This window comes from Pituophis catenifer, unplaced genomic scaffold (genome assembly GCF_029215685.1).
Source record: "Pituophis catenifer annectens isolate HBS135680 unplaced genomic scaffold, rPitCat1.0.hap2 SCAF_2, whole genome shotgun sequence".
Lineage (NCBI taxonomy): Eukaryota > Metazoa > Chordata > Lepidosauria > Squamata > Colubridae > Pituophis > Pituophis catenifer.
The window spans coordinates 89,325,361-89,350,119 of record NW_027256882.1 but is presented as its reverse complement, the minus strand read 5'-3'; the positions used below and the strand labels follow the sequence as shown (position 1 = coordinate 89,350,119).

The 24,759-nt window shown below is 40.0% G+C and overlaps 1 protein-coding gene across 4 annotated transcripts in view; it reads right to left on the bottom strand.

The window, feature by feature from the left end:
* Positions 1-4,902: 4,902 nt before the first annotated feature.
* The window catches only part of GRK6 (G protein-coupled receptor kinase 6), a 36,726-nt gene continuing 16,869 nt past the window's right edge, over positions 4,903-24,759 (bottom strand). Inside the window, exons 3-16 of one of the 4 annotated variants that reach the window (XM_070937140.1) lie at positions 23,671-23,783; positions 23,271-23,348; positions 22,658-22,758; positions 21,435-21,539; positions 20,783-20,846; positions 20,013-20,153; positions 17,360-17,550; positions 17,055-17,092; positions 16,839-16,928; positions 15,675-15,883; positions 13,188-13,325; positions 12,932-13,069; positions 12,617-12,751; positions 4,903-7,507 (exon numbers count right to left, since the gene is read on the bottom strand). In XM_070937140.1, coding sequence (XP_070793241.1) covers positions 7,457-7,507; positions 12,617-12,751; positions 12,932-13,069; positions 13,188-13,325; positions 15,675-15,883; positions 16,839-16,928; positions 17,055-17,092; positions 17,360-17,550; positions 20,013-20,153; positions 20,783-20,846; positions 21,435-21,539; positions 22,658-22,758; positions 23,271-23,348; positions 23,671-23,783 — 1,592 coding nt within the window. In that variant the 3' untranslated portion in view covers positions 4,903-7,456. The remainder of the gene's footprint in view (positions 7,508-12,616; positions 12,752-12,931; positions 13,070-13,187; positions 13,326-15,674; positions 15,884-16,838; positions 16,929-17,054; positions 17,093-17,359; positions 17,551-20,012; positions 20,154-20,782; positions 20,847-21,434; positions 21,540-22,657; positions 22,759-23,270; positions 23,349-23,670; positions 23,784-24,759) is intronic. The other 3 variants (XM_070937141.1, XM_070937142.1, XM_070937143.1) reach the window with 3 other exon arrangements.

Below are 24,759 nucleotides of genomic sequence, written 5' to 3'. Positions count from 1 at the left end.
TGCAGGTATACCTATTCCAATAAATGAAGATTTTGAGATGAAGATTGTCTTGGAGTTTTTAATTGGAGTTGGGTTGTTCTGGAATGCTGACATTAGAACTGCCAGCATAAAAGTTCAGAATCTCCAATTACTATTGCTTGTTGCTTCTCCTTTGGGACAGAAGCACGAATCTTTCCCTTTGGATGACCTGTAGGGCCTTCGTCTTCAGTCACTGGACCTGGGCAGCTGCTGTTTCTGAAACATTAATAGTTGGGCTCAGAAATCTGTTATCAAAATCCCAAGTATGGGAGGTTTGCTTGACAGATGTGTTTCACTGTTCCATCTCATCTGTCTGGCTTTCCTCTATCTTCTCAGAAATTGTTCTTTTTCCACTTCCTAAGTACCTCTTGCATCTGATTCAAGAATTACTCACTTCTCCCAAATCCTGAAAGTTAGGTTATTTGGTGTCTTTACTTTCTCTTCCAAGAAAGCTCTCTATCTTTGGGGAAGAAAACAGAGCAAATCCCTGTAGGTCACGAGAGCCGTCCTATGCATCTTCTTGATCATCTGATGAACAACCAGGAACAATAATAAAATATTCCCCTGTCATATTCCTATATTTTTTTTCTTTTTGTTTATTCAGTGAGATTGATCTCTGGGCAGCCGTCTTCCTTATAGAGTATGTACCCTGAAGATGGCTCAACTAGATCAATAGCAAGCAATGCTCTAATTACACACAATGGGCAATCAGCAGCCGCTCAGGAAACAGCAGCATCAGTCAGCCAGTAGCCTCTTTCTCCCCTTGGCTCTTCTCTCGGTATCTTTTCTCTCTCTAGTTGAATTCCTCTGCTAAATCCTGCTTGGTCAATCGTTGAGCTTCAAATGCTTTAACGTTTATATTGATTCCTTTGCCAGAAATAGACTTATGTTTAAATCACCTATTTGAAGCAGACCTTTTTCTAAGCAGATATTCACTCATCACCATTCTTACTCAGTCTTGGATCTCAGAATGGCACCATCACGTTTTCACTACTTTTTCATCTTTTTCTCACCTGTCCACTGATGTCACTGAACAGAATTATTTCCCCCTCGAAGTGTATTAATTCAGAATGTCCATAATTTTCCCTACATTCATCTCCGAGTCTCCCATTATCACCATTCACTGGAGTGTAGCATGCAATTACCGTAGTCCATCCTTTTCTACTTTATACTTTCTCACATATATTTTAGCCCTCTCATTCAAAACACTTACTACATGACCAAGCTACTTTCATTCAGTTCTGTTATTTCTTCACCATTTTCTTCTTTTCTCAGACCCGTAACACATTTTTCATCCAAAATTTTATGGTCTTTGCCTTTTATTTCTCTCATAAGCCGCAATCTTTTCTATGCCTGGTCATCACCATAGGCATTGAACACCATTACCTAGAGTCAACGGAGGCTTTAATATAACACTTTTTATCAATGCAGAAAAGATGTAGACTAGATCCCCAGCCTTATTGCATCCCTGCTGCATGCAGTATTTCCTGCCAACAGGAAGGATCATCTGTTCTGAAACATTTTGGCTAGTATGCCATAGTACAACCAAAGCTGATTTTAACCCAAGCAAGTTCATGCAATGATACTAGGCAAGTAAAGCTAGAATCTCCATAGAATACCTTGCAAGTTGCAAGTCAAGTGGCATAAAGTGATTAAAATAGAGCTGGGTATGCATGAATAAAAGGAATGCGGTGGCTCAGTGGCTAAGAAGCTGAGCTTGTCAATCAAAAGGTCAGCAGTTCAGCGGTTCGAATCCCTAGTGCCACGTAACATAGTGAGCTCCCATTACTTGTCCCAGCTTCTGCTAACCTAGCAGTTCGAAAGCACATAAAAAATACAAGTAGAAAAAATAGGGGCCACCTTTGGTGGGAAGGTAACAGCATTCCGTGCACCTTTGGCGTTTAGTCATGCTGGTCACATGACCACGGAGATGTCTTTGGACAGCGCTGGCTCTTCGGCTTTGAAACGGAGATGAGCACCGCCCCCTAGAGTCGGGAATGACTAGCACATATGTGCAAGGGGAACTTTTATCTCTATGCATGAATAAACTGTTGCCTCTCTTTCACCAGTTCATAACTACATGTAGTGTACTGACAATAGTTTTCAAGATAACCACCTTCTGCCAACAACCAAAGTATTCTATTCACTTAATAATTAATATGTGTAAGAAATAGAATTTAATTCTGTACAATAAGAATAGAATCAGTTCAGTCACGAAGGGAAAAGCTGTTTGGAGTTGAATCCGATTCTTATTTGATTCAAGAAAGGGGACAGGTAGTTTTCCTGATAATAATACAAAGATGATTTGTCATTGCCTTCTTAACTTACTAGCCAGAAATACAGCCCTCTGATTTCCTGATACTCTACCATCCAAACACTAATAAGATCCATTCTACTTAATGTTTTTAAGAGATCAAAAAATTTAAGCTAGATAATGCCATTTGTTATGCTATTAGAGAAAATGCAGAAGTGTCCATTGGCCAAGGTCAGATTATAGCTTTAGTTTTATGTAAAACACCAAAGTATTACAGCTGAAGTGGGCAGAAAACAGACTGGGACTTATGATTTGCTGTAGTTCAACCAGTGTTGTTGACTTGATGATTGTTTAACAACTGAAAAAAAAATAACATTGTTTTTGTCTTCAGCAAATAGGACTGCTGAAATGGAAAACACTTGCTCTAACTAGGAATGGACTTGATTTAAAGGACCGTGGGATTAGGTAAGACTAATTCCAAGAATAGGTTGCCCCAGATGTATTCAGTTGATGGAACTTTGGTTTGTATTAAAAAAGAACATCTAATACATCTGAAGTCTTTCCAAGACTGCTGTTTTCCCAACAGCAGCCCAAGATTGTTTTATAAACAACAGTAAAACTAAGACTTTTAAAAGTGAATTTATATCAGGGGTGAAATCCAGCAGGTTCTGACAGGTTCTGGAGAACCGGTAGCGGAAATTTTGAGCAGTTCGGAGAACTGGCAAATACCACCTCTGGCTGGCCCCAGGAGTGGGGAGGGAATGGGGATTTTGCAGTATCCTTCCCCTGCAACGCCCACCAAGCCACGCCCACACCCACCAAGCCACGCCCACAGAACCGGTAGTAAAAAAAATTGGATTTCACCACTGATTTATACCTAACATATAAAACATGGATAATTCCAGCAAAATGAATAACCAAGCTCTTTTGTCTTCAGTTAATCTTATTTCATAGCTAAGATGAAGGTATGGCATTCAAAGATACAGAGTTGCATTAGAAACTCTGAAGTTGTCCCAAAGTCACGTTTCAAAAGGCAACTGGACTTTCTTAGGGTTTTTTTCTTGAAAATGTTTCACTTTTCATCTAAGAAATTTCTTCAGTTTTGGGTCAATCATGACCTGGAGAATTGAGAATCTCCATAGACAAACTCTGAAGTTGATTTGAAGAGCGATGTATGATTTCTAGTATACTTAATCCTCCAAATAATTTAGGAGAGAGATGCCATTCCAACAAGTACTTACTTTTTAAGTATTTTCACAAATCATGTTTGCAACTGTTCAGCTTATGAATGGATCCATAATAGGATCTTTGAAGAAGTTCCTTTTATGTTCATGGAATTTTGCTCAAGGGAAGATGGAGTGGAGAGGATAGAAGGAAACAATTCCAGAAACAATCACTCTTGGAGGAAAATAGAGAATAGATTGCTCTAATTTCTTTCTGCAGATATATTTGTTTTATATATTATAGTGCATATCTTCACAGTTTTATAATTTTCTCTATGCACCTGTTCATTGTTGCTATGTAGACACAAAAACACAGGGATTAGACAACAATTGTCAGAAAAAGAGTAAAGATCCATAAAAGTGCTGATACCCAAGATAAAGCAGATTGTTATTACGAAGGAGAATCTAAAGATAGATACAATTTTAAACAGCAGCAAGGAAAGCCAAACAAACATAGACAACTGCAAATTAGGTTAAAAAGAAAGGAGAAAAAGAATTTAAACCCTCAAAAAGTCAAGAAGAAAGAGACGGGGGAGAAGGGAGAGTGAGTGAGTGAGAAAGAGAGAGAGAGAGAGTGGGAGAGAGAGAGACTATTCCAATGAAACCAGAGTTTTAGCAATCATGCAGGGGGAAAAAAAGAGAGAAATGAGCACAAAACATAAAACTGTTCCTAATTTTAGAGCATCTGGCTTCTACTATATATTGGCAGGGCATAAGCCTGAAAACAGATACAAGGGAAAGACAGATCTCCAGCATATTAACTATGGTTCTAATCTTAAATTACATCAAATAAAGACCAAATAGCTAGTTGATAGTCTAATTGGAGGGGCTGTCAGATTAGAGGCTCAAGTCTATAGGTTGTTGGTACAAGATACCTACAAGACACTCTAGCAGGAAGGTCCACGGGGGTGTGGTTAAAAAATAATAAAAACTTTGACTAATAAAAATGCAATGCTTTCATTAACTATTGTGGGTGCCACCTTGACATTTCTCAACATCTCTTGTGGACACCTCTGGACACCAGATTCAGTATTTGGAAGCTGTTCTTAAAGAAGAAAAGGAAGTAAAAGCTGAGAGACCCCTGGGGAACCATTGCCACTTGGAGCAGACAATCCTGGTTAGTGAATAATTTGGAACCTTGTTCTCAAGAAGAACCCTCCTACTTCAGGTTATTCCCCAATTCCAGATTTGATAAAAACTTTATTTTTTCAGCTTGTATTGGAAACTAGAATACAAAACTGGTATTAGAACAAAGCTGCTCTGCCTTTGCTTTTTACTCTTAGGCCTATGATCAAATAAATCTTTTACTTTAGAATCATCTATAGTCTGATGGGACATTGTTTAAAATATAAAACAGTTACAGAAAGTAATTGATACTCCCAGATTTAATTAACTAGAAAGATGAAATTTCCTTCTTAGCAACATATAGTAGTTTTATTAAATCAAGTAATTCCACACTTGAGAAACTGTTTCTTTCATTGATGTTTTTTACAATATGTACATTTAAGAAATCTTAACTCACATTTTTAAAAAATTCAAAAACGACCACAATTTAAATGATAAAATTATAGACAACATTACTAATTGTGCAATACACAGAAATTTAAATACTGGGATTCCCTGTAATAGATCTGCAACTCTTGTTCCCCTAACGTCTACGCAAGCATGATTGCACCATACTTTTCTATTTTTAACCTTACTCTCTGATTTAAGATATTGCTTGAGGCTTAGTCATTTAAATCCATACAGAATATTCTCAACCATTTTCTTTAAAAAACAAACAAAACAAACCACACAATTTCAGATGGCCAGAATGAATTTTGAAAGAAGGATCAAGTTAAGGGAAAGAGTAAAAGAAAGACAAAATGCGTACACACTCATGTTGAGGAGGTCATACAATATTCTGCTAGAAATTCCAAGGGAAAAATTAAGACGGTAAATCTACTACTAGACTGTGAAAAACAGTCTCAGAGGCATCAAGAAGTGGAGAGAGTGGCCAAGGGTAAAAGGCAGTAACCAAAGCAGTCAGACACACAGGTAAGTTGTGCAAGGTGGCTGCTCTTTATAACTGAAAGGCAGGATGGTTGATGTTCACATTCTTAAGAGTGCATCGCCAGGAGATGGTTCAGCACCTATGAATGTATTCACGCCATCTCCTTCTGTACCACAGCAATGACAAGTCAGTACTTAACAATTAACACAGTAAGAGTAGTTTCAGTATTGCCAGTACAATGCCATACTAGCGTGAGGTACCACTAGTGAACGATAAAATGGAGTTAACCTGTCCCAAAACAAGGCACCTGCACAAGTACAGCACAAGGCTGGAAATAACTGTGGGGAGATGGACGATTTGCCCTCTGGACAGGGGTCAAGGATAAGACTAGAAACATTTTAATCCCAGCATTAAGCAGGACTGAATGAGGCCTGCTCAGGAGAGCATCATGAAGGCACAAGTGCAGTACTGGATGGGCCCAGGGCTCCAAGTCATGGAAGACCACATACGAGAGATTCCATATGGAAAGTGGATCAGGACTTTGGGTAAGGAGCTCCAGGGCATCTGTCTTTGGATCTCTCGCTTTTACTGTGCTCTTGGCCAAAGGGCAAATTAATTCATCCTCCAAAGCTGCATTTGCCCCTAACAGGGAAAGGGCTTGTTAATCCCTTCCCCTAACAATTTAATCAATTGCAAGCCTAACAGCAGTTTGGGAATTACAAATGTGAATGAGGAAGTTGCGCAAGCGAACATGATTAACTCAGCAGTGTTGCTCCAAAAATTAAAGACTTCTAACTGCTTTCCAAGACAGATGAAGATGTCGAAAGATCTGATCTCAAACCTCCCACTTCAACGTAGCTTGGTTCTCTGCTCAAGAGCTTCTAGGCTAAGGAATATGTATTTGCTTTCATGAGTACAGTTGGCAATTTGCAAATCAATCAGGACTAACGTTAATGGAATCATTTTTTTTTCCTGGAGGGGAAAGAGGACAATGTGTTACAAGAAAGGGAAGGAGAAAGAAGAAGAAAAAGGGTGGGCTTAGTTTCCCATGAAGGCTGGGAAGAGGAGATATAAACACTTTTCACACCCTATTCGATCATATCAATCCCAATTGGAGTTCCAAAACAGAAATAAAGCCAGAAACCAGTGTACTTCCATTAGCAATGGAACTATTCTTGATATTCTAGCATTTGTTATTCTCATTAAGCCAAGTTCCCAAGATAAAATTCAGAGATTGTCATCCAAGAAAAATCAATGATTGCTGCCTAAATGATAGACGTATCTGCAAATTCAAAGGGAAACTTAAATCTTGCCATCATTTCTACAGTGCCTTGGGATAACATATCAAGTCAACAGCTTACAATGGGTGGGGGGGGGGGAGGGTTTGGCTAAGAGAGAAGAAGACATGTGCAGAGACGGTTGTCCTTGCAGATCAGATATAACAGCCATGGCAGCTCTCTCATTTTACCTGCCATACCTTAGCATCTTCAAATCATCATGTCCAGCGGAAGGCTGGCGCAGGCTCATCAGTAAGATGAAGCAGTGATGATGGGCTAGAGAAGGAAGTGCAGAGAGAAATACAGAAGGACCCTTTTTCCAATCATTAAGAATGTACGTATGTTTTATACATACATTCACATTTATAGTAATATAAATATTTTTTAAAAAACAAACAAACAAACGAACACCAGCAGATGAGCAGGTCAAAAACTGGGGTCAGGGCCAGCCCTGGGATATTCCATAGTCACTCCTGCCACCAACACTCTCTCATCATGGAAAAGTGGTAGCAAGACAGACAGCTCCCTAGCAGTACACGGAAGGTTTCTGCAGAGGTTCCTCTTCTGCCCGGCCTTCAAACACTTCCCTTCTGGGGTGAGAATCTGCTGCCAGCCTGAAACAACGAGCTGCACACATGCTGGTGGTGGCATGTGTTCGACTGTAAGCGAGGGCTTTCTTTTCTGAATCAGCTCATAAGCGAGTTGGTTCCTCTTCACTTTCACTGCAGTTCCCGCAACAGTCCTGGAGAATGAAGGGAGGGAGGGAGGGAGTGAAAGGGAGAAAGGGAGAGCGCACAGCAAGCGCAGTGTGAGTCCACTTATTGAACAAGCAGGGAGCCACAGGATTTTATTCCCATTCCCCACAGAGAAACTCCATTACTCAGAAATATACTTTTTGGCCCAGCCCCACCTAAAACAAGGCTGCCAAAAGTACTGCTTTCAAAGTACAGGACTACTCTCCTGAAGCCAAAACTATTTGGACCTTCCATTCCATTTCTTTCTGGCCACTCTTTGCATTTCCCATGGACCGGTAACTCTGATTTATGGATTAATGGAGAACATAAATGCCATTAGTGGCCATGAACAAAGCAATTGTTATTGTGTGTGTGTATTAGTGAACCCAGTCCAAAGATCAGAATGTAACCCAGCTCAGTAAAATTACAGCTGGAAGATGTGCAATACAGAACTATGGGCCACTTATTCCATTGGACTGACTAAGGCAATTAACACAGGAACCTAAATTCAGGAAGTTTCAAGTATCCAAAATATTAGCAAGATCTTAGAAATCCCCCAGGACGTTTGGTACGAGATGAAAAAGAAAAAAAAACAACCTTTCATTTTCAAATAATGGGACTACAGATACAGGAGCCGTAATAAACGGAGATATTTCAAAACTCCATACTGAATGATTGAGATAAAGCAATCTTGGTGTTTTGCAGGAAGTAGAAATAGTGACTCAAGGGATTATTAATGCAGAGAAGCAGCATTTCTTGATGGGCAGGGGAGGGGGCAGGGAGGAACTGAAAGGGTTAGGAGTCCACATTCCTTTCCCTTGTCTTGTCATGCCTGCAGTGGAGTCTGGAACAGCTGGGAGAGAAGAGGTTCCTCACCTCTGAAAAAAGCGAACACGCTGTAAGAGGCCCAACCAGGGATCTCTGCTCCGCCATCAAACAGAGCCACTAGAGGAGGCTACTGGAGTTTTACTGGAAAGCAGCAAGTTCCCATAGAACACAGAGGCCAATTCAAAAGTGCCCTTGTTTACTATATCTATGCAATAAAATAAATAATTAAAATAAAGGACGCAGCATTGTTCTTAAACTACATGGGAGCTGTGGGCGCTGTGGAAAATGCTCTATTTTTAAATCATGAAGCCATGCGAAAGAGAAGGAACAACCCTGGGAGAAAACAATGGGACTTTCAAGTGGTTCTGAACTCTCCTGCTTCTGCCGGCTTGGAGTTTTCCCCATGAGACACAGAAATTCTGGCCCCAGTATGGACAACAGGTCTTTTAGAAGACTCAGTGTTGCTTCTCGTTTCTTAAGAGGCACTTCAGCAGCCTCGGACTCATCATCCTTTGAAGACGAGGCTACAAATGTGATGCTGCTGGCCCAGGTGGCTTGTTCCTTGCAAAGGGGCCTCCCTGCTCCTATGCTGCTATCCCCGGAAGAGCTTTAAAAGCATTTGGTTGCAGGCACATCCCCTGTACTCAGGAGCAAATGGAATGTTTACGTTAAATGGACCTTCATGGAAATGACTTCACAAGTGGTTATCATCACTGCAAAGAACAGATGGTAGCCTTTAAAACGTATTCCTCCATATAGACTGCTACTTCAGGAAGGAAACTGAGATAACTACAAAGTGGTACACATGACCTTAAGACAGAATTACTGCATTTGAGATGCAAAACTCTGGATGACCAGAAAACCTCGGTCAAGAATTGCTATTAGCAGCCAGCTAGTTGCAGTCCAGATTTTTTAATTCAGCTATGATAGCCTTACTGCATTTAGGCTCCTGATCAGTTACTGGGAAGACATCGCTCACTCAAAATTTGATTTTTGATGACAAAATCAAACTTCATACATATCCCAGAGATCTGACCAATACCAAGCAAGGCTGGGAGGAATAACAGGAATGTGCAGGAATGCTAAATGTCTATATAGTCAGATGAACCATTCAACAGTCTGCTAATTTTGATACATGAGGTGACAATGATATCCCTTATGACCTGCTGCCCAATTGTTTCAAATTCTAAAGCAACATGGAACAACTTTGGAGGTTCATGCTGGACCAACCCAGATTACTATGTCGTAGTAATTTAACAAACCCATCAAGTTTGCTCAGTTAGGAGCAGGGGTGGGCAATTAATTTTCCCAAGGGCCCACAAGAGAAACTGTGGTGGACAGCTGAACCAATAGAACTGTGAAGGTGCATAGGCACATATGCACACACATATGTAAATTGGAAAAAAAATAGCAACCACCTTCAAAATAATAACAATGCAGTTGTATTGTGTGAATGGCATACACTGATTTACATTTGATTTCTAATTTCTGATTGATTTCATGAGGGCCGGACAAGGACAGCCAAAGGACTGGATGTGGCCTAGAGACTATAAAATGTCCAAGTCTATTTAGGAATAACCCAGAATTTCATGTCCATCAGCAACTTGTGGTAATGAATATGTAATGCAATAGAACACTACTTCATTTGGTAGTCTGATGGATGGAAAAGATACTCTGAAGGAAGAAGAGTTATACGAAGTAAGCTATAGCTGACAAAAGTTTATGCCTTTTAATAAAATTGGTTAGCTTAAAAAAGTGCTATTAAAAGCCTTTTGATTTATCTTTGTTTAATGGTCTGATATCATAATGGTTTGTTCCGGACTTAATACTAATATCGACTTTCCTCTGAACAGCAAATGAATCAAAATGGCCACTTGAAGATGCTTAGGAAATTTCCTGCCTCATTTAGAGAATGTCAAAGCTAGCTCGTATGGAATATGAAAATGACTTATTCCTATCAGTCCTAATTTGACCTTCCCCTTACGGCAGAATTAGATCATTCCTGGTAGATGAAAAAATGTTCACCCTGACTGAGACTCCATTACTAAATTGAATTAATAATGGGTCAAATTAATATAACTTACTATATTAGCTGGCAACTACTTATCTGCTTTCTTGGAATCCTTTGAGCTTAAGGAGGTGAACAGGGAATCTACAGCAGTGAAGGCTACTACATGTTTATCTAAGGTTGCTCCTCCTTGCTAATTAAATAAGCTAAAAAGATTAATGTCATGGGAAATGAAGATGATTATGAAAGGTTGCAGGAGGCAATAAACAAAGCTTTTCTCCCATGATGATCGTGCAGGATTGTGATATGGCCCACCTTATTCAACAAATACTTTTTATACATGAAACTGGGTGGAAGAGATTGCTTGGAATTCTGGAATGAGATATCACCAATATGTGATAGGGCCTTTAGCTCTATCACTCTTGGGCAACTACCAGTATGAAGGAAACAGCTCATATCCTTCAATCCTGCTTAGGCTCGATAAGAAGGAACAAGTTTGTAAGTCCAGTTCTGTTGCTGAAGAGGAAGTCTGGTTCAGAGAGGACTTGTTTTGAAAGAGTTTGCAACCCTCCAAAAGAGCAAACTTGTAACTTTGGCAAGAAGTGTTTGCACAATTACATTTAAATGTTCCAGCTGTGACCTTTACTGGGTTGGTATAATTTGGCATGATGATTTATGCTCTTTACAACAACATGTGAAAAGCATTCAGAAACTTATATAAAAGGTTGCATGTAGGCTTTTGACCGTTACTTAATATTAATATTAGCACTCTATTATATAAATATTGAAAAATCTGCATGATTGCTCAATGTTTTCTGTCCTCCGTTCAAGGTAATTCATCTTTAAAGTAGTCTTAAAAATTTATGAAATGACTATTTAAAGGGCGCCCTGCTTCTTTATAAATTTGTTTGGTTATCGGTATATACAGAAGATGCCCTGAGATGACATAATTTGCAAATATTGTTTATTAGATACTTGTCAAAGAGTTTTCTTCTTGCTGCCCACTAAACTGTGAAATGATCTTCCTTAAAAGATGCAATTGATTCTAGTTCTAGTTTTCAGGAAAAAAAATTAAGAGAAATATCTTTTCAATCCTGTTTGCTAAACTGCTTTTAGCAATTTCATTTTATTTATTATTTATTATTTATTATTTATTATTTATTATTTATTATTTATTATTTATTATTTATTATTTATTATTTATTATTATTTATTTATTTATTTATTTATTATTGATTGATTGATTGATTGGTTCGATTTATATGCCGCCCTTTTCCGGAGACTCAGGGCGGCTTACAATGCATTAAGCAATAGCCTTCATACTTTTACTACATTACTACATATACCTGCATATATGTATTACTACATATACCTGCTTAGTAGTGCTTTCGGCCCCCCACAAGTGGTGTTCTTTTTTATACAAAGTCAGCTTATTGCCCCCACAAACTGGTCCTCATTTTACCTACCTCGGAAGGATGGAAGGCTGAGTCAACCTTGAGCCTGGTGAGATTTGAACTTGCAGTAATTGCAGGCAGCTGGTGTTACTTAACAGTGCTTTAGTCTGCTGCGCCACCAAGGCTCTTTATGTTTAACAACTAGCAATATACCTTTGGTATAATAATCTGACAATATTTCTGTGATTTAATTGGTTTTCATAGTTGTTGTACATTGTCTTAAAATGCTTTTAACAGAAAGGCATGATAAATATATATATATATAAATAAGATAAATATTTTTCTTTTGTTTGTCAAGGATCATAAGGCTAATACAATTAAAAGGAACATCCGTTTGTTAGTTACCAACCCAAATCAAACAAGCCTAGAATAATTGTATTTTGCTGCCAGTCACACTCAAATTCTTTCCAGGTTTGCAAATTGAAACCTGCTGCTTACTAAACCTTTTCTGATCATTCAGAGAATAAGTTGCTTTGGATATTAAGGACTCACACCTTAAGGATCTTGCCAATCAACTAAATTTTAACTGTACTGCCCTGGTGATGTTACCTAATTTGGGTAATGAAACATCTGCAAGAAAACAACCAAGCTCAGAGAGCACCAAGGACCCCTCATTTCAACCCTGAGCTACAAATATTCTCCTCTGTCATAAATTAACTATGTCCTAGAGATGCTCCAATACAGGATGTGCTGGGGAAGCTGAGATGAAGAGCTATAGAAAACACCTAATGGGAAGAGCTGAAGGGGACCATACCAAACAAACGCGTCTCAAGGCAAATGAGATCTCCACCTCAGGCAATCCCACTCTCACCTGTCAGATGAATTACCTGTCGGCTGAAGAGACGCTGGAGCAGACCCTTTTTGGGCAGGGGAGGCTGCTGCCCTTTCCAGTCCAGATCAGGAGGTATGATGCCATCTGGACCAAATACATTCAGCTCCTTGAAACATTCTGTATCTATCATCTACAAAATAATAATGACAAAAATTTCAGAACTTATTATAGTTCTGCTATGGCTACCCACTTGTTTCTCAGAGCTGCCCGCATCCAAAATCAGTTACCAGTACCAGTTTTTGTGGCAAAAGCAGATAAGCCATTTTCAAATTCTCCTTTCAGAAGCATCATTTCCCGGAAGAAAACCTACCTCATTTTGCCAGGGAATAGGGACACTTCCTGTTGCAAATTTATGATAGAAATCATGGTCCGTTGGTTCTAACTCTACCCCTTTGACTGTGGAAAACTGCTCAATATCCAGGACATCTTTGCAATAAATAGCTTGGGGCTAGAAGGAATACAGAAAAAAATAATGCACGGAAGGGTTATTTTCTTCCATGTAAAATAGCAAACAATATCATAAGAGCATAAAACATGGCTGCACCATACGTGCATTTTCAACTCACATCAGGTTTAAAAGGTGGGTCCAGCATCCCAGCTTCCAGTCGTTTGAAATTCAGATGTTTAAACAGAGGGTGGTCTTTCACGTCTTGAGCACCGGACCCTCCACACCCCAGCCGTTCCAAGGGGTCTTTGCACAAGAGCTAAAATGCAGCACAAGAAGATCAAACACAAGCTGCCTCTATACCACTGTTTCTCAACCTTGGTAGCTTGAAGATGGGTGGACTTCAACTCCTAGAATCCCCCAGCCAGCAGCGCTGGCTGGGGGATTCTGGGAGTTGAAGTCCACCCATCTTCAAGCTTCTAAGGTTGAGAAATACTGCTCTATACGGTTACACAGCTTCCATTAAAAGGGGAATAAATTTAACCCACATTTAAACTGTTAAAACTGTTTTTTTTTTTTGGTGGGGGGGGGATACTGACATAAAACTTGAAGTGTTCTTTGTAGACTGTTTTTTTGTCCTGGTTTTTGCTAATCCCAAAACTCATTTTATATTATTTTATATTTTTGGCCGATTAGAAATCGGCATCAAACTGCACTTTTTCTTTTTCGTCCTTACCATTTATTTACCATAAAATTTAAAAAATGGCACACCATATAGTAATCTATTAAATGTTTATAAACCTTTAAAAAAAACCAACATGATTTAAAACAATTACACAATATGCTACAACACAAGATAAAATTTAACTTTTTTAAAAAAAACCTTAAAACAACCCAGTAAAAAATACAAGACACAAAAGCAGATGGGGGAAATTAAAGGACAACCAAAATACACCTAAAATGCAGGAATGTCTCTGGTTTTGTCTTATCAAGAGGGGAAGTGGCTATACATGACAAGAGCCCTTGTTGAGAGAGGCCATCTTGGCAATGACACCAACTGCTAATCTGCAAATCACGGGACAGAGCAATATCTGAAGGCTAATATGTATTAGGAGATGCTCTTTTAGCTAACCTATTTAGAATTTTAGCCCCTTGAGTCTGGCTCATTGGCAATCAGGGGCGCATACACATAAAGCACCCCAATGAGGAACCTAACCATTTCATTCTGCTTTAGTTATAGCCTTCGGACCAATCCCAGGGAGACCTCCTTCCCTAATGCGTGAATCGTGGTGACCGAACACTGCCTGTCTAGTCTAGGGCAACATAGCTGGAGGATCATCTTCAGGTGGTGAAGATGATCCTCTTCATCTTTTGCCTGCTTTATTTCCGTAGTCTTTTAGGGCTCTTCATGGATCATAACAGAAGTATACAGGTAGTCCTTATTTAGCAGCCACAACTGGGATGGGTGACTTGGTTGTTAAATGAAGCAATTGCTAAATAAAATGGCAACTGCGCTTATGAACTTACTTTGGCTTTCCTTTGCTTTACAGGCATAAATATGAGGACTGCTAGCAAAATTACTTTTCATCTCTGTCATAAGTTTTAATGAATGGAATGAGGCAGTTGCTAAATAAGGACTAGCTTATAGATTTTTCCTCCTAACATTTATGCCTCACTATTTGATAGCTAACAGCCTTTCCAGTCTTCCTCATACCTGGCAGTTACAGTTAAGAGGCAAAATTAAGATCACTTATATGTCTTCTTGGGATATCTAATAAAACTGGGTCAGAAAGGGGTTATTAATTTAATATCACGTGGTGGTATTAAACTATCATAGTGAGAGACATGTAGATTTCTGATACGTAAGCATTTTTCCTCTGATTTGAGGCCGATGTGCAAGCTAATGAGGGAAACTGAGACCCATAATGGGAAGTTGATCTATATCCTTCCTTCTTCCATGCCTCTCTCTAACAAAACTGTGCAGAAAGAATATCTGAAACAATGGCTATTTATTTACTGGTTCATAAACTGGGAAATCAAGTTGCTTTCTAAACAAAGGAAAGTTTCAGAATAAACATCTATACAAGTTTATACAAGGATACAAAGGATTTGAAGTATGATTTAACTGCTTTCTCACAGGTACAGTAGATGTCAGGTAGGATTAGTTGGTATATAGATACATCGAGATGTACAGCACAATTGCAGCAAGATTGTGCTACATACTGGTCTAAATACAGGTTTGCAGACAACTTTAATATATAATATGGTTTGTTTTGCTTGTTATGCGGGTGATACATAGCCTCTGTAAACCATCTTTAATGGTTTAGAATATATTAACCAATAATCCATGATTTAGTATGTGGTAAAAACCAAGGCACTGATCATTGATGATAAACTGAAATTCTTGCACAACTGGCTACCAAACTACATCAAAAGTACTTCTGTTCCTGTTTCTTTTTAAAAAAAAAAAACAATTTAACACATATAGTAAAAAACTTTGATTTTTGTTTTGGCTGAACCCATTCTGGAGTAAGCCAACACAGCAAATTCAGTTTTAATTATATTATAGTTATATTATAGTCCACCAAGCACCAATCCCTTTGAAAAGGAAAGGGTTTATGTTGCAAATTTTAATTGTGCCTGATGGTCAAAGAGGCAACAGACGTACCATGGAACACATGGAGCGGGAGGCAGGTGAGAACTTCTCGGAATACTCTTCCTGGACTTCCTTCACCAGACGTTCCACTTCTTCACGCTTGATCTTCTTCCTGCGCTGCTGGAATGGAGACTGGCCCTCAATCATCTCATAGAGCAGGCATCCGAAAGCCCACCAATCTGGGCTGAATGTGTACCGTTCATTCTTCACAACTTCAGGAGCTGCAAAAAGAACCATTGGAACCAGATCTTGACACAATCTTTACTTTTGCATTTTCTATTTCCCCTTACTTGGGATTCAGAGATGTAACACAAAATGCAAGAGTAAGCCATCTCTTTCTGTATCCTATTGTAATTAGAGGTTCCAACCTTTCCATACTGTTTGCACAGCATTGTCACAAAACTGTTGAGTCCTTCTCCTCCATCTAAGCAGTACAAGGTAATCAATCTCTTAGGGTTATCTACGAAAATATTCAGAAGATGAATGCAAGCCAATTTGAACTGTTTGAATATTTTCTTCCAACTACAATTGTATTTCTAGTCTGCAACCCCTGGATGGTTTGGGACATAGAATGTGCAAAAACTAGTTGAGAGCAAATGGAATTCTGCTTGTTTGAGTTACTCCAATTTAGTGCATCTGGGTTTGGGCACTGATGTTTCAGGAAGGAATGCTGCTACATTTGTACACAATCCTGAAGCTGAATATTTAAAAATCCTCCACAGTCAGAAGTCTGAAATGAAAGTTTATTTCTGGGCAACCTGAAAACACTTTCCCAAGGAGCTGCCTCAGCTTCTTCAACAGGTCTGCCTACAGATCTGCAGAAACATTAGGGATTTATTTGTTTTACCAGTACTGTAATATTTCTGTTGGCTCCACAAAACAAACAATACTGGGAGTCTAAAGGTAACCCTGAAGGAGAAATATTTGGATCAAGCAAAGTTATTGTCAAAATAGAAGCAAATGAAGCGACAAATGCATTTCCTTATTCTGCCCTGCAGATCGAGTATATGCGACCACTTTCTACCAGTTATTCAAACTTAAGCCCAGATGCCCTTTAGGATGACATTCACCTGTTTTGCCCTGTTAAGTTCTGACAAAATATTCTGTCCTTGCTCTGATGGGCTTCATGATTTCCAGTTTCCAGTCAACACTCCAGAGCCCTTCTTAGATACTTACCCATGTAGCCAACAGTTCCAACCCGACCTTTCATTGTCTGTCCTTCTGGAACATGAACAGCTAGTCCCAGGTCAGAAATACGGATGTGACCTTGTTATGGAAAAAGGAATCGTGAGAATGTCTTGTTTACAGATTTCCCTCACTTGCTATAAAAGAGGAGTAGCATCAACTTACCCATGGAGGGGATCAATTGGTCTGTGAAAAACATTTACTCACCATGGTCATCCAGTAGAATATTCTCTGGCTTCAAGTCCCTGGAGAGGAACATGGATTTATAAGAATAACGTCATCAAGATGTTCATACAATGTATTTATCTATATCTTGGGTAAAGGGAATATTGGTCAGTCAGGACTAGTTTCCTTAGATTTCGCCAACACGTATTTTCACTTCCTTCGGGAGGAAATGCATCTGCCCAGTTTCTGAACAATAAGTGTTAATTTTACATTAACAGCACTCAAGTATTTCTGAGTTGATCCCCAGCTGAGTTCCAGTTGTGCCCAGAAGGTAAGTGCATTCTCACCTGTAAACTATCCTCTCTCGGTGGAGATCCGCCAAGCCACAGCAGATTTCAGCCGCATAGAAAACAGCCCTTGGCTCTTCAAATCCTGCTTCTCCCATGTGGTAGATGTGGAACTTCAGGTCTCCACCATTCATGAGAGTCAGGACCAAGCAGAGAGCATCTTTTGTTTCATAGGCATAGGCCAAACTCACCTACAATAAAATCAGGTCGTTTCAGGACTAAAACAAACCTAAAATAGCTCCAGAAAGCACAGCATCCAGATTCAAATATGAAGAGCTGCGCTGACTATTCATTCATCTTTACAAAAACTCTGGATATACAGAGATAGAAAAAGGTCTTGAAATGAGATGTTACTCAAGCAGGCATTAATGATAGTTAATAGCTAACTGTCTGCTATAAAGTTTAATGTAAAGTTAAGTGGTGCAGAGGAGCTAAAAGCAATAGAGGAAACAGCGGGAGTAGTGAAAAGGCCAAATACAATGAGGTCACTGCAATAAGAGGCTGTTCAATTGGTTTCTATTCAGTGAAACAAAAACAATTGCAGGTAGGTAAGGTTGCTCAGTTATCTCTATGTATCCCCTTTGGGATCTTGAACTGGTTTCAATAAAAGCATCAGTAGAAAGTCCAGCAGATTGCAGGCAAGGCCAATTGTGTATTCTCTCCCATCAAATATGGCCTGATTTAGAATCAGGTGGGAAGGACAGGACCCATGCAGTTAAGTCTACCTATGTGCCATGAGCCGTGGTGGCGCTATGGTTAGAATGTAGTACTGCAGGCTACTTCTGCTGACTGCCGGTTGACTGCAATTTGGTAGTTCAAATCTCACCAGGCTCAAGGTTGACTCAGCTTTCCATCCTTCCGAGGTGGGTAAAATGAGGACTCAGATTGTTGGGGGCAATATGCTGACCCTGTAAACTGCTTAGAGAGGACTGTAAAGCACTATAAAGTGGTATATAAGTGCTATTGCTATTGTTATGTAGCCTAAGTTTCAGGTGCTGCACATTGAATGGCAAGTAAAGCCATTGAAGAGTTTTGCCATCATTTTGTTAAATACAAGTGCAAAATGGAAGGAAGGAAGGAAGGAAGGAAGGAAGGAAGGTAGGTAGGTAGGTAGGTAGGTAGGTCCAAGATGAAGACTGTGGAAATTATAGTTAAATGGAGTTGATAAGATTCTTAGCACAATAGAGAGATAAGAAGCTTAAAACACAAAATATACAAACTGTTGCATGGACATGGTTTTCAGGGAACAAGAACTATATAGAGGTGCACTAAACATGTTGTCCGGATATAGATTTAACTCTATATCCTTTCCTCTTCCCACCTCATTCCCTAACTATTTTGGCTTATTTTTTTATAACTCTTTTTCTGTAATTTGCCTAATGTTTCAATTCCAAAAAGGTGTAGCCAGTGATGGGCTGCAAATTTTTCAATAACCAGTTCTCTGCCCTAATGGCTGGCTGGCTGGGCGTGGCCAACTCGATGTCACTTACGTCAAGAGGCACTTTGCCTCGCCCGCCCTCTCATGACCGTGGGGATGCTACAACTGTCGTAAGTGTGAAAACTGCCCATTATCATTCAGACCTTCCACAAAGCATTTACTGGCAGTTCAAAATCCCATATAAACTGATGTCTGTAGTCCTGTAGTCCAAAATCCCATATAAACTGACGCCAGTAGTTCTGTAGCGGCTATAGGTTTAGCATTATAAGTTTATAGGCCAGGAGGGGGAAAGCCCAATAGCCTTGCCACCTGGCTAAGGAAATCCCACTTATTATAGCCCAGGTGTGTCGAACTCACGTCATAGTGACGTATCATGACTTTTTTCCCTTTGCTAAACCGGGTGTGGGTGTGGTCAGCACGTGATACATCCAGCCCGCAGGCAGCGAGTGTTGTGGCCCGCCAGCTTCCAGTGGAGGTGGCGGTAGACTCAGGTGAGGAAGAGGTTGGGGAGGAACTTGGGCCAGTTTTGGAGTCTGAGGAAGGCACTGATGGATGCTCTGCATCGGAAGCAGAGATAGAGCCAGGGCAGTCCGACATTTCCCATCCACCGGAGAGACAGCTGCCTTTGGAGGCTGAGATAAGTGGGGAGGAAGAACAGCTGGGGCCTGTTCCAGATGCGCGTATATACAGAGCTGTCAGGAGAGGAGAACAACTGAGGACAAGGAGTCAACTCGGGAAGCAAGGTACATGTGGACACTGAATGGCCCCTCTCTGGCTGGGGAATAAATAGAAGGAAAGGGGATGGGTGGTTGTAGGAGACAAATCGTTCGGATTTCGGAAGATTTGGCTCATCGTGTTTCGTGCCTCAGAGACTGCTTCCCAGAACTTTATTTACAGCTTTGCGGCTGGAAGCTCCCAGCCTAGCAATTATCTCAAAGAACTGATAAGGTCTGTTACTGCAATTAACTCTTTGAAGGATTATTGCCTGGACTTTTTGATGTGTGAATGCCACAGGAGATAATAAAGAGAGGTTTTTTGAGACAAGGAGTCTGTTTCTTGTTTCTGCTAAGGTGGGGTCAGAACAGCGAGTTTGACAGCCCTGCTTTAACCCCTGCCCATCATGGAGCAGAGATTGAGCAAGTGGGCAGCAAGTAATTATATGACCGACGTCCTCTCAAGCCCCGGGCAGAAGTAAAGCAGTTCCTATGTACTTACTACAAACCTACTGTTCACTTTCTCCAGTATCTGCTTCTCATTTAAGGCCATGGCTTCCCCTTTCCGCTTTTTTATCCGCTTTTTCTCAAGCTTCTTGCAGGCGTACATCTTTCCGGTGGCCCGCACCTGGCAAGCACAAACCTTGAAAGGAAGAAATTAAGGGTGATGGTTTTGGCAGTTCACAGGATTTTATCATCTTCATCAGTTAAGTGGTTTATTGGATCCTGAAGTCATTACTTTGATATCTTAAAGCAAAAATGCTGTGATATCTTAATGATTAAATGGTTTATTGACTCCATCACAAAAGTCTTGGCTTTTACTGCAAAAAAAAAAAAAAAGGAAAGGAAAGGAAAGGAAAGGAAAGGAAAAGAAAAGAAGAAAAGAAAAGAAAAGAAAAGAAAAGAAAAGAAAAGAAAAGAAAAGAAAAGAAAAGAAAAAGAGTTCGTGACCTTTCTGCTGAGAATAATATGATAGTCCTGGAGCTCAGAATCCTTTCATGTTTTGCAGCCATTAGTATTACCCTGACTGCAAAGTTTGGGGCATCAAATGTTGTAGGAAGTAGCATGAAAGAGCTTTAAATGCTTTGCATCTTTAAATGCTTTGCATATCAATCATGCTATTCAGAAAGGTACTTGTGATCACCAGCAGCTCAATTAACCAAGATCACATTCTTGTGGAATTCTCATTCAGAAACACAAAATTATTCCATAAGGTAGGTTCCCAAAAGCAGGCAGGGGAGCTACTTCCTTGGGGTTGGTTAAATTACATACCTCTCCAAAGCCTCCCTTCCCCAGCACACGGTATTGACGGAAAGTGTTCTTGGTTATATGCTGCCTAAGAGAAAACAAAGATCAGTTGCCCATTAGAAAGATGAAGTATTAATTCTATTCTCTTTTGATCAATACAACATGCAAGCAAAATTTTATACATGAGCCCAATAAACCAGAATAAAAATTTCTAGCAGGCTAATGATGAAAAATCCTGATGAGGATTGCATTCATTTTCATTATGTAACCAAGATTTCCCCTCCCACCCAGAGGTTCTGACCAGTTCTGGAGAACCGATAGTGGAAATTTTGAGTAATTCGGAGAACTGGTAAATACCACCTCTAACTGGCCCCATCCCCTTCTATTCTCTGCCTCCCAAGTCCCAGCTGATCGGGAGGAAATAGGGATTTAGCAGTAACCTTCCCCTGGAGTGAGGTGGAAATGGAGATTTTACAGTATCCTTCCCCTGCCACGCCCACCAAGCCACGCCCACAGAGCTGGTAGTAAAAAGAATTGAATCCCACCACTGCTCCCACCCAACAGTCAGCAAAATTGTTAAGGGCAGGAAACAGGCTCTTTAAATCATATATTGTATAAACAAAAGGCCCAAAGAAGCTGGATCACAAGTACCACAAAGTCCATAACAAAGATTTACCTTTCCAGATACTTCCACTGCAGGAAGCGGTTGAAATAAACGCTGTCAAGATAATCTGCAAAAGGTGCCACGCTAAGGTAGTCATGGATGAGCCTAGAAAAGGAACTAGATCCTCTTAGGGAAATTGAAGTCACCCTCATGCAGAAAAATAAAGATGATGCCAGATGCTTCTTTGTTCAAAAGATTGACTGGACACAAGGTGGAAAACCCTCATGGAATTAGGAAAACTCATAATTTATGTGGCCAAGGCTATCCCAAAGACATTACCCTATAGGAAAGCCAAAGATATAATACTCAACTTAAGATAGCAATAGGAAAGTGATTCTCATTTATAGAAAGAGCAGGAGTCCATTGATTCATTACCCACTTGATAACACTTTTTTGACAGATGCAATAGAGGACTAGAAGTTCTTTGCTAGACAAATTTGGGCCAGTACTTGTTTCCAGATAATATAAGAGGTTTGAAATATAGAATGTCCTTATTTCTATATGTCCTGCCTTTCTTGAAATCAATATAATGGACGCACGGTGTCTAAGGAATCTCTAATATGGTTACTAATCCGGTTGCCAACTGACTTACACACCCTCAGCTATCTAATGAAGGCATAGTGTTTTCCAGGGACAAAGAGTATGACCCAGAAGAAAACATCTGGGTCTGAAACATGAGGTTAGGATCTCTTCTTTTCCATCAGGTTATCAAAACTTCAACATATCTGCTAATAATCTAAATATCACTTATTAAGATGTGCACAAAGATGTTTTGCTCTGTGTTGCCTAGCAGCTCTTCTGTGACAGAGAAATGAATGATACTATAGAACAGGGGTGCTATTCAGCAGGTTCTGACAGGTTCTGGAGAACCGGTAATGGAAATTTTGAGTAGTTCGGAGAACTGGCAAATACCACCTCTGGCTGGCTCCAGAGTGGGGTGGGAATTGAGATTTTGCAATATCCTTCCCACAGGAGTGGGGAAGGAATGGGGATTTTACAGTATCCTTCCCCTGGAGTGGGGTAGGAATGGAGATTTTGCAGTATTCTTTCCCTGCCACACCCACCAAGCCACGCCCACAGAACCAGTAGTAAAAAAAATTGAATTCCACCATTGCTATAGAACAAGTTCTTCATGCTTTTGGTGAAGAGCAAGCTTAGATCTTGTTGGGTGACCAATTATTGTCCAGAAAAATATACAGAGCATTAATCAAATTCCACCTATTCTCTCCACTCACTTGGTAGATTCCTTAAAGAGTTCTTCACTTGGTTCCTGTTCCAGTTGCTCAGAACACAGATTCACTAGCTCCAAGGGCACTTCAGGGACATGGTCCACACTCTGAGGGCAAAGCATCAGTGTCAAATAAGGATTCACAGTTCTGCAAAAAGCAATAAATACCCTCCCGAAGCACTAGTCCCTGGCAGAATTATCGTGGGGCTGGAGGGAATGGAATCGGGCAGCAGCAGGAATAAATAGAAGAAATTACTGTAGCCTCTTGGTGTTTCTCCTTGCATTGCTAGAGTTTGTTGTAGGATAGGAACTTTGGCAATGAATGATATTGACAATTAGTAGTCTTGATTGCTTTTTTACAAGGACCAGGCACTGAATAAGGAAGGGCTGAAATAGTTACTTGCATCATGATCACAATCATCTCAAGATTGCCAAGTTGTGACCATCCTGACAATCTGCACACACACACACACACACACGCACCACAAAACCCTGAAAAAAGACAAATAGACTTCTCACTAAGGCAATTGTTCTTCCCAAAGCTCAGCTTATTATTAAAGTAATTCACAATGGGCCCTTGGCTCCTTTGCTTGGCTGCTACAACCTGAGAAGCTGCTCACCTTAGGATTCAAATATGCTTCAATCAGGTGCTTCCCACATTCTTTCCGTTTCTCATCCGGGGTCACTTCATATTCGGCCTGAAATGAGAGCAAGCAGCACCATTATTACAGATCCCTGCTTAGAAATAAAAGCACAGCTTAAAAGATTCAAAACGGCCATTCTATGTACAAAGAGACAGGTTTGGGAGAATATTCTGTATGTGTTCCAGTATCTCTTGAGGAGAAATTGTAGTACATTTCAGGGATAATACTAGACTCTGCTCTGAAGAGAGCACAACAAGGAAGTAGCAACAGGGCTATGCACACAATTTGAAATGGATGCACTGTAGGATCCCCAGATGCAAAAATGTGCAATTAGTGCCCCCATCCCCATCAGGTACTCCTAATGAATTGTGCTTACCACAGCATCCAGGAACTTGACACAGCGCATGAGTTCTAGTCGCGTGTCACAAAACTGTCGGAACAGCAGACGTCCAATTGGCTGTTTATCACACAAACTGCGGTAGTCCTGCTCTGAAAGCAAAATAAACATGGTCTCATTATGAAAATACTCGAACCCTCCTTCATTGTGATATGGCTTTCAGTATTTTCATAATGAGACAACACTTAAAACACTTTCCAACACATTGACCTGCTGGCTGAGAATTTTGAAAGTTGCTGTCTGAATACATCTTGGCGAGATGTGCCACTTTGAGGAGGCTGTGCGGCATCGTTTATTACCTCTAAATTTCAAGAATAAAACCAAATCCACAATTGTCCTGGAAAAGCTTTCTTTTCACACTGAAGAGTTTCCAAGAAAGAAATCTTGCATTTCATGTCAAATAATTCTTTGTCTAACAAGATTCCAAGCAGGCTTTCCTTGAGAGAAAATCAGTTCAACTAATTGGTCCCAGAGAAGATTTGGTATTTTGTTTTAACCTCCTGGTGACTATTCTCAGCTAGAGAGGAAAGGATCTTTCTCAGACCCTAACCTCATTTCTATTCATGACTTTTGCAGTTCTCCTTTTGTTTCTTTATTGCAGACCCATAGAAAAGAGGTCTACCTCCCTCAATTGCTTGCCAAAATTAAACCACCATATTTTCATTGATTATTTTTCTGCCCTTTAGTTCATTTTTACACCCAAGACATTGAATCTCAATCTCTCTCTCTCTCTCTCTCTCTCTCTCTCTCTCTCTCTCTCTCTCTCTCTCTCTCTCTCTCTCTCTCTTCCTCTCTGTTAATTCCAAAGATAAACCTCATTCCAATCTTTGCCATCATCCAAGAAAGCATAGAGGGAGAGAAAAATAAATATTCAGTTCATTTGTTGAATTGTTCTCTCAAGGTCTTTGTTCCTGCTTTGGGCATGTCAATACAACTGGAAGGAGGCAAATATTTAGGAGTGACTTCTATCAAAAGGCAACAAGATAGCTTTTCAATGAAGATTCTGTTGCATCAGGTTTAACTAGGCGATGACATGATGATTTGCCCATATCAAGTGAGAAAAAGAAG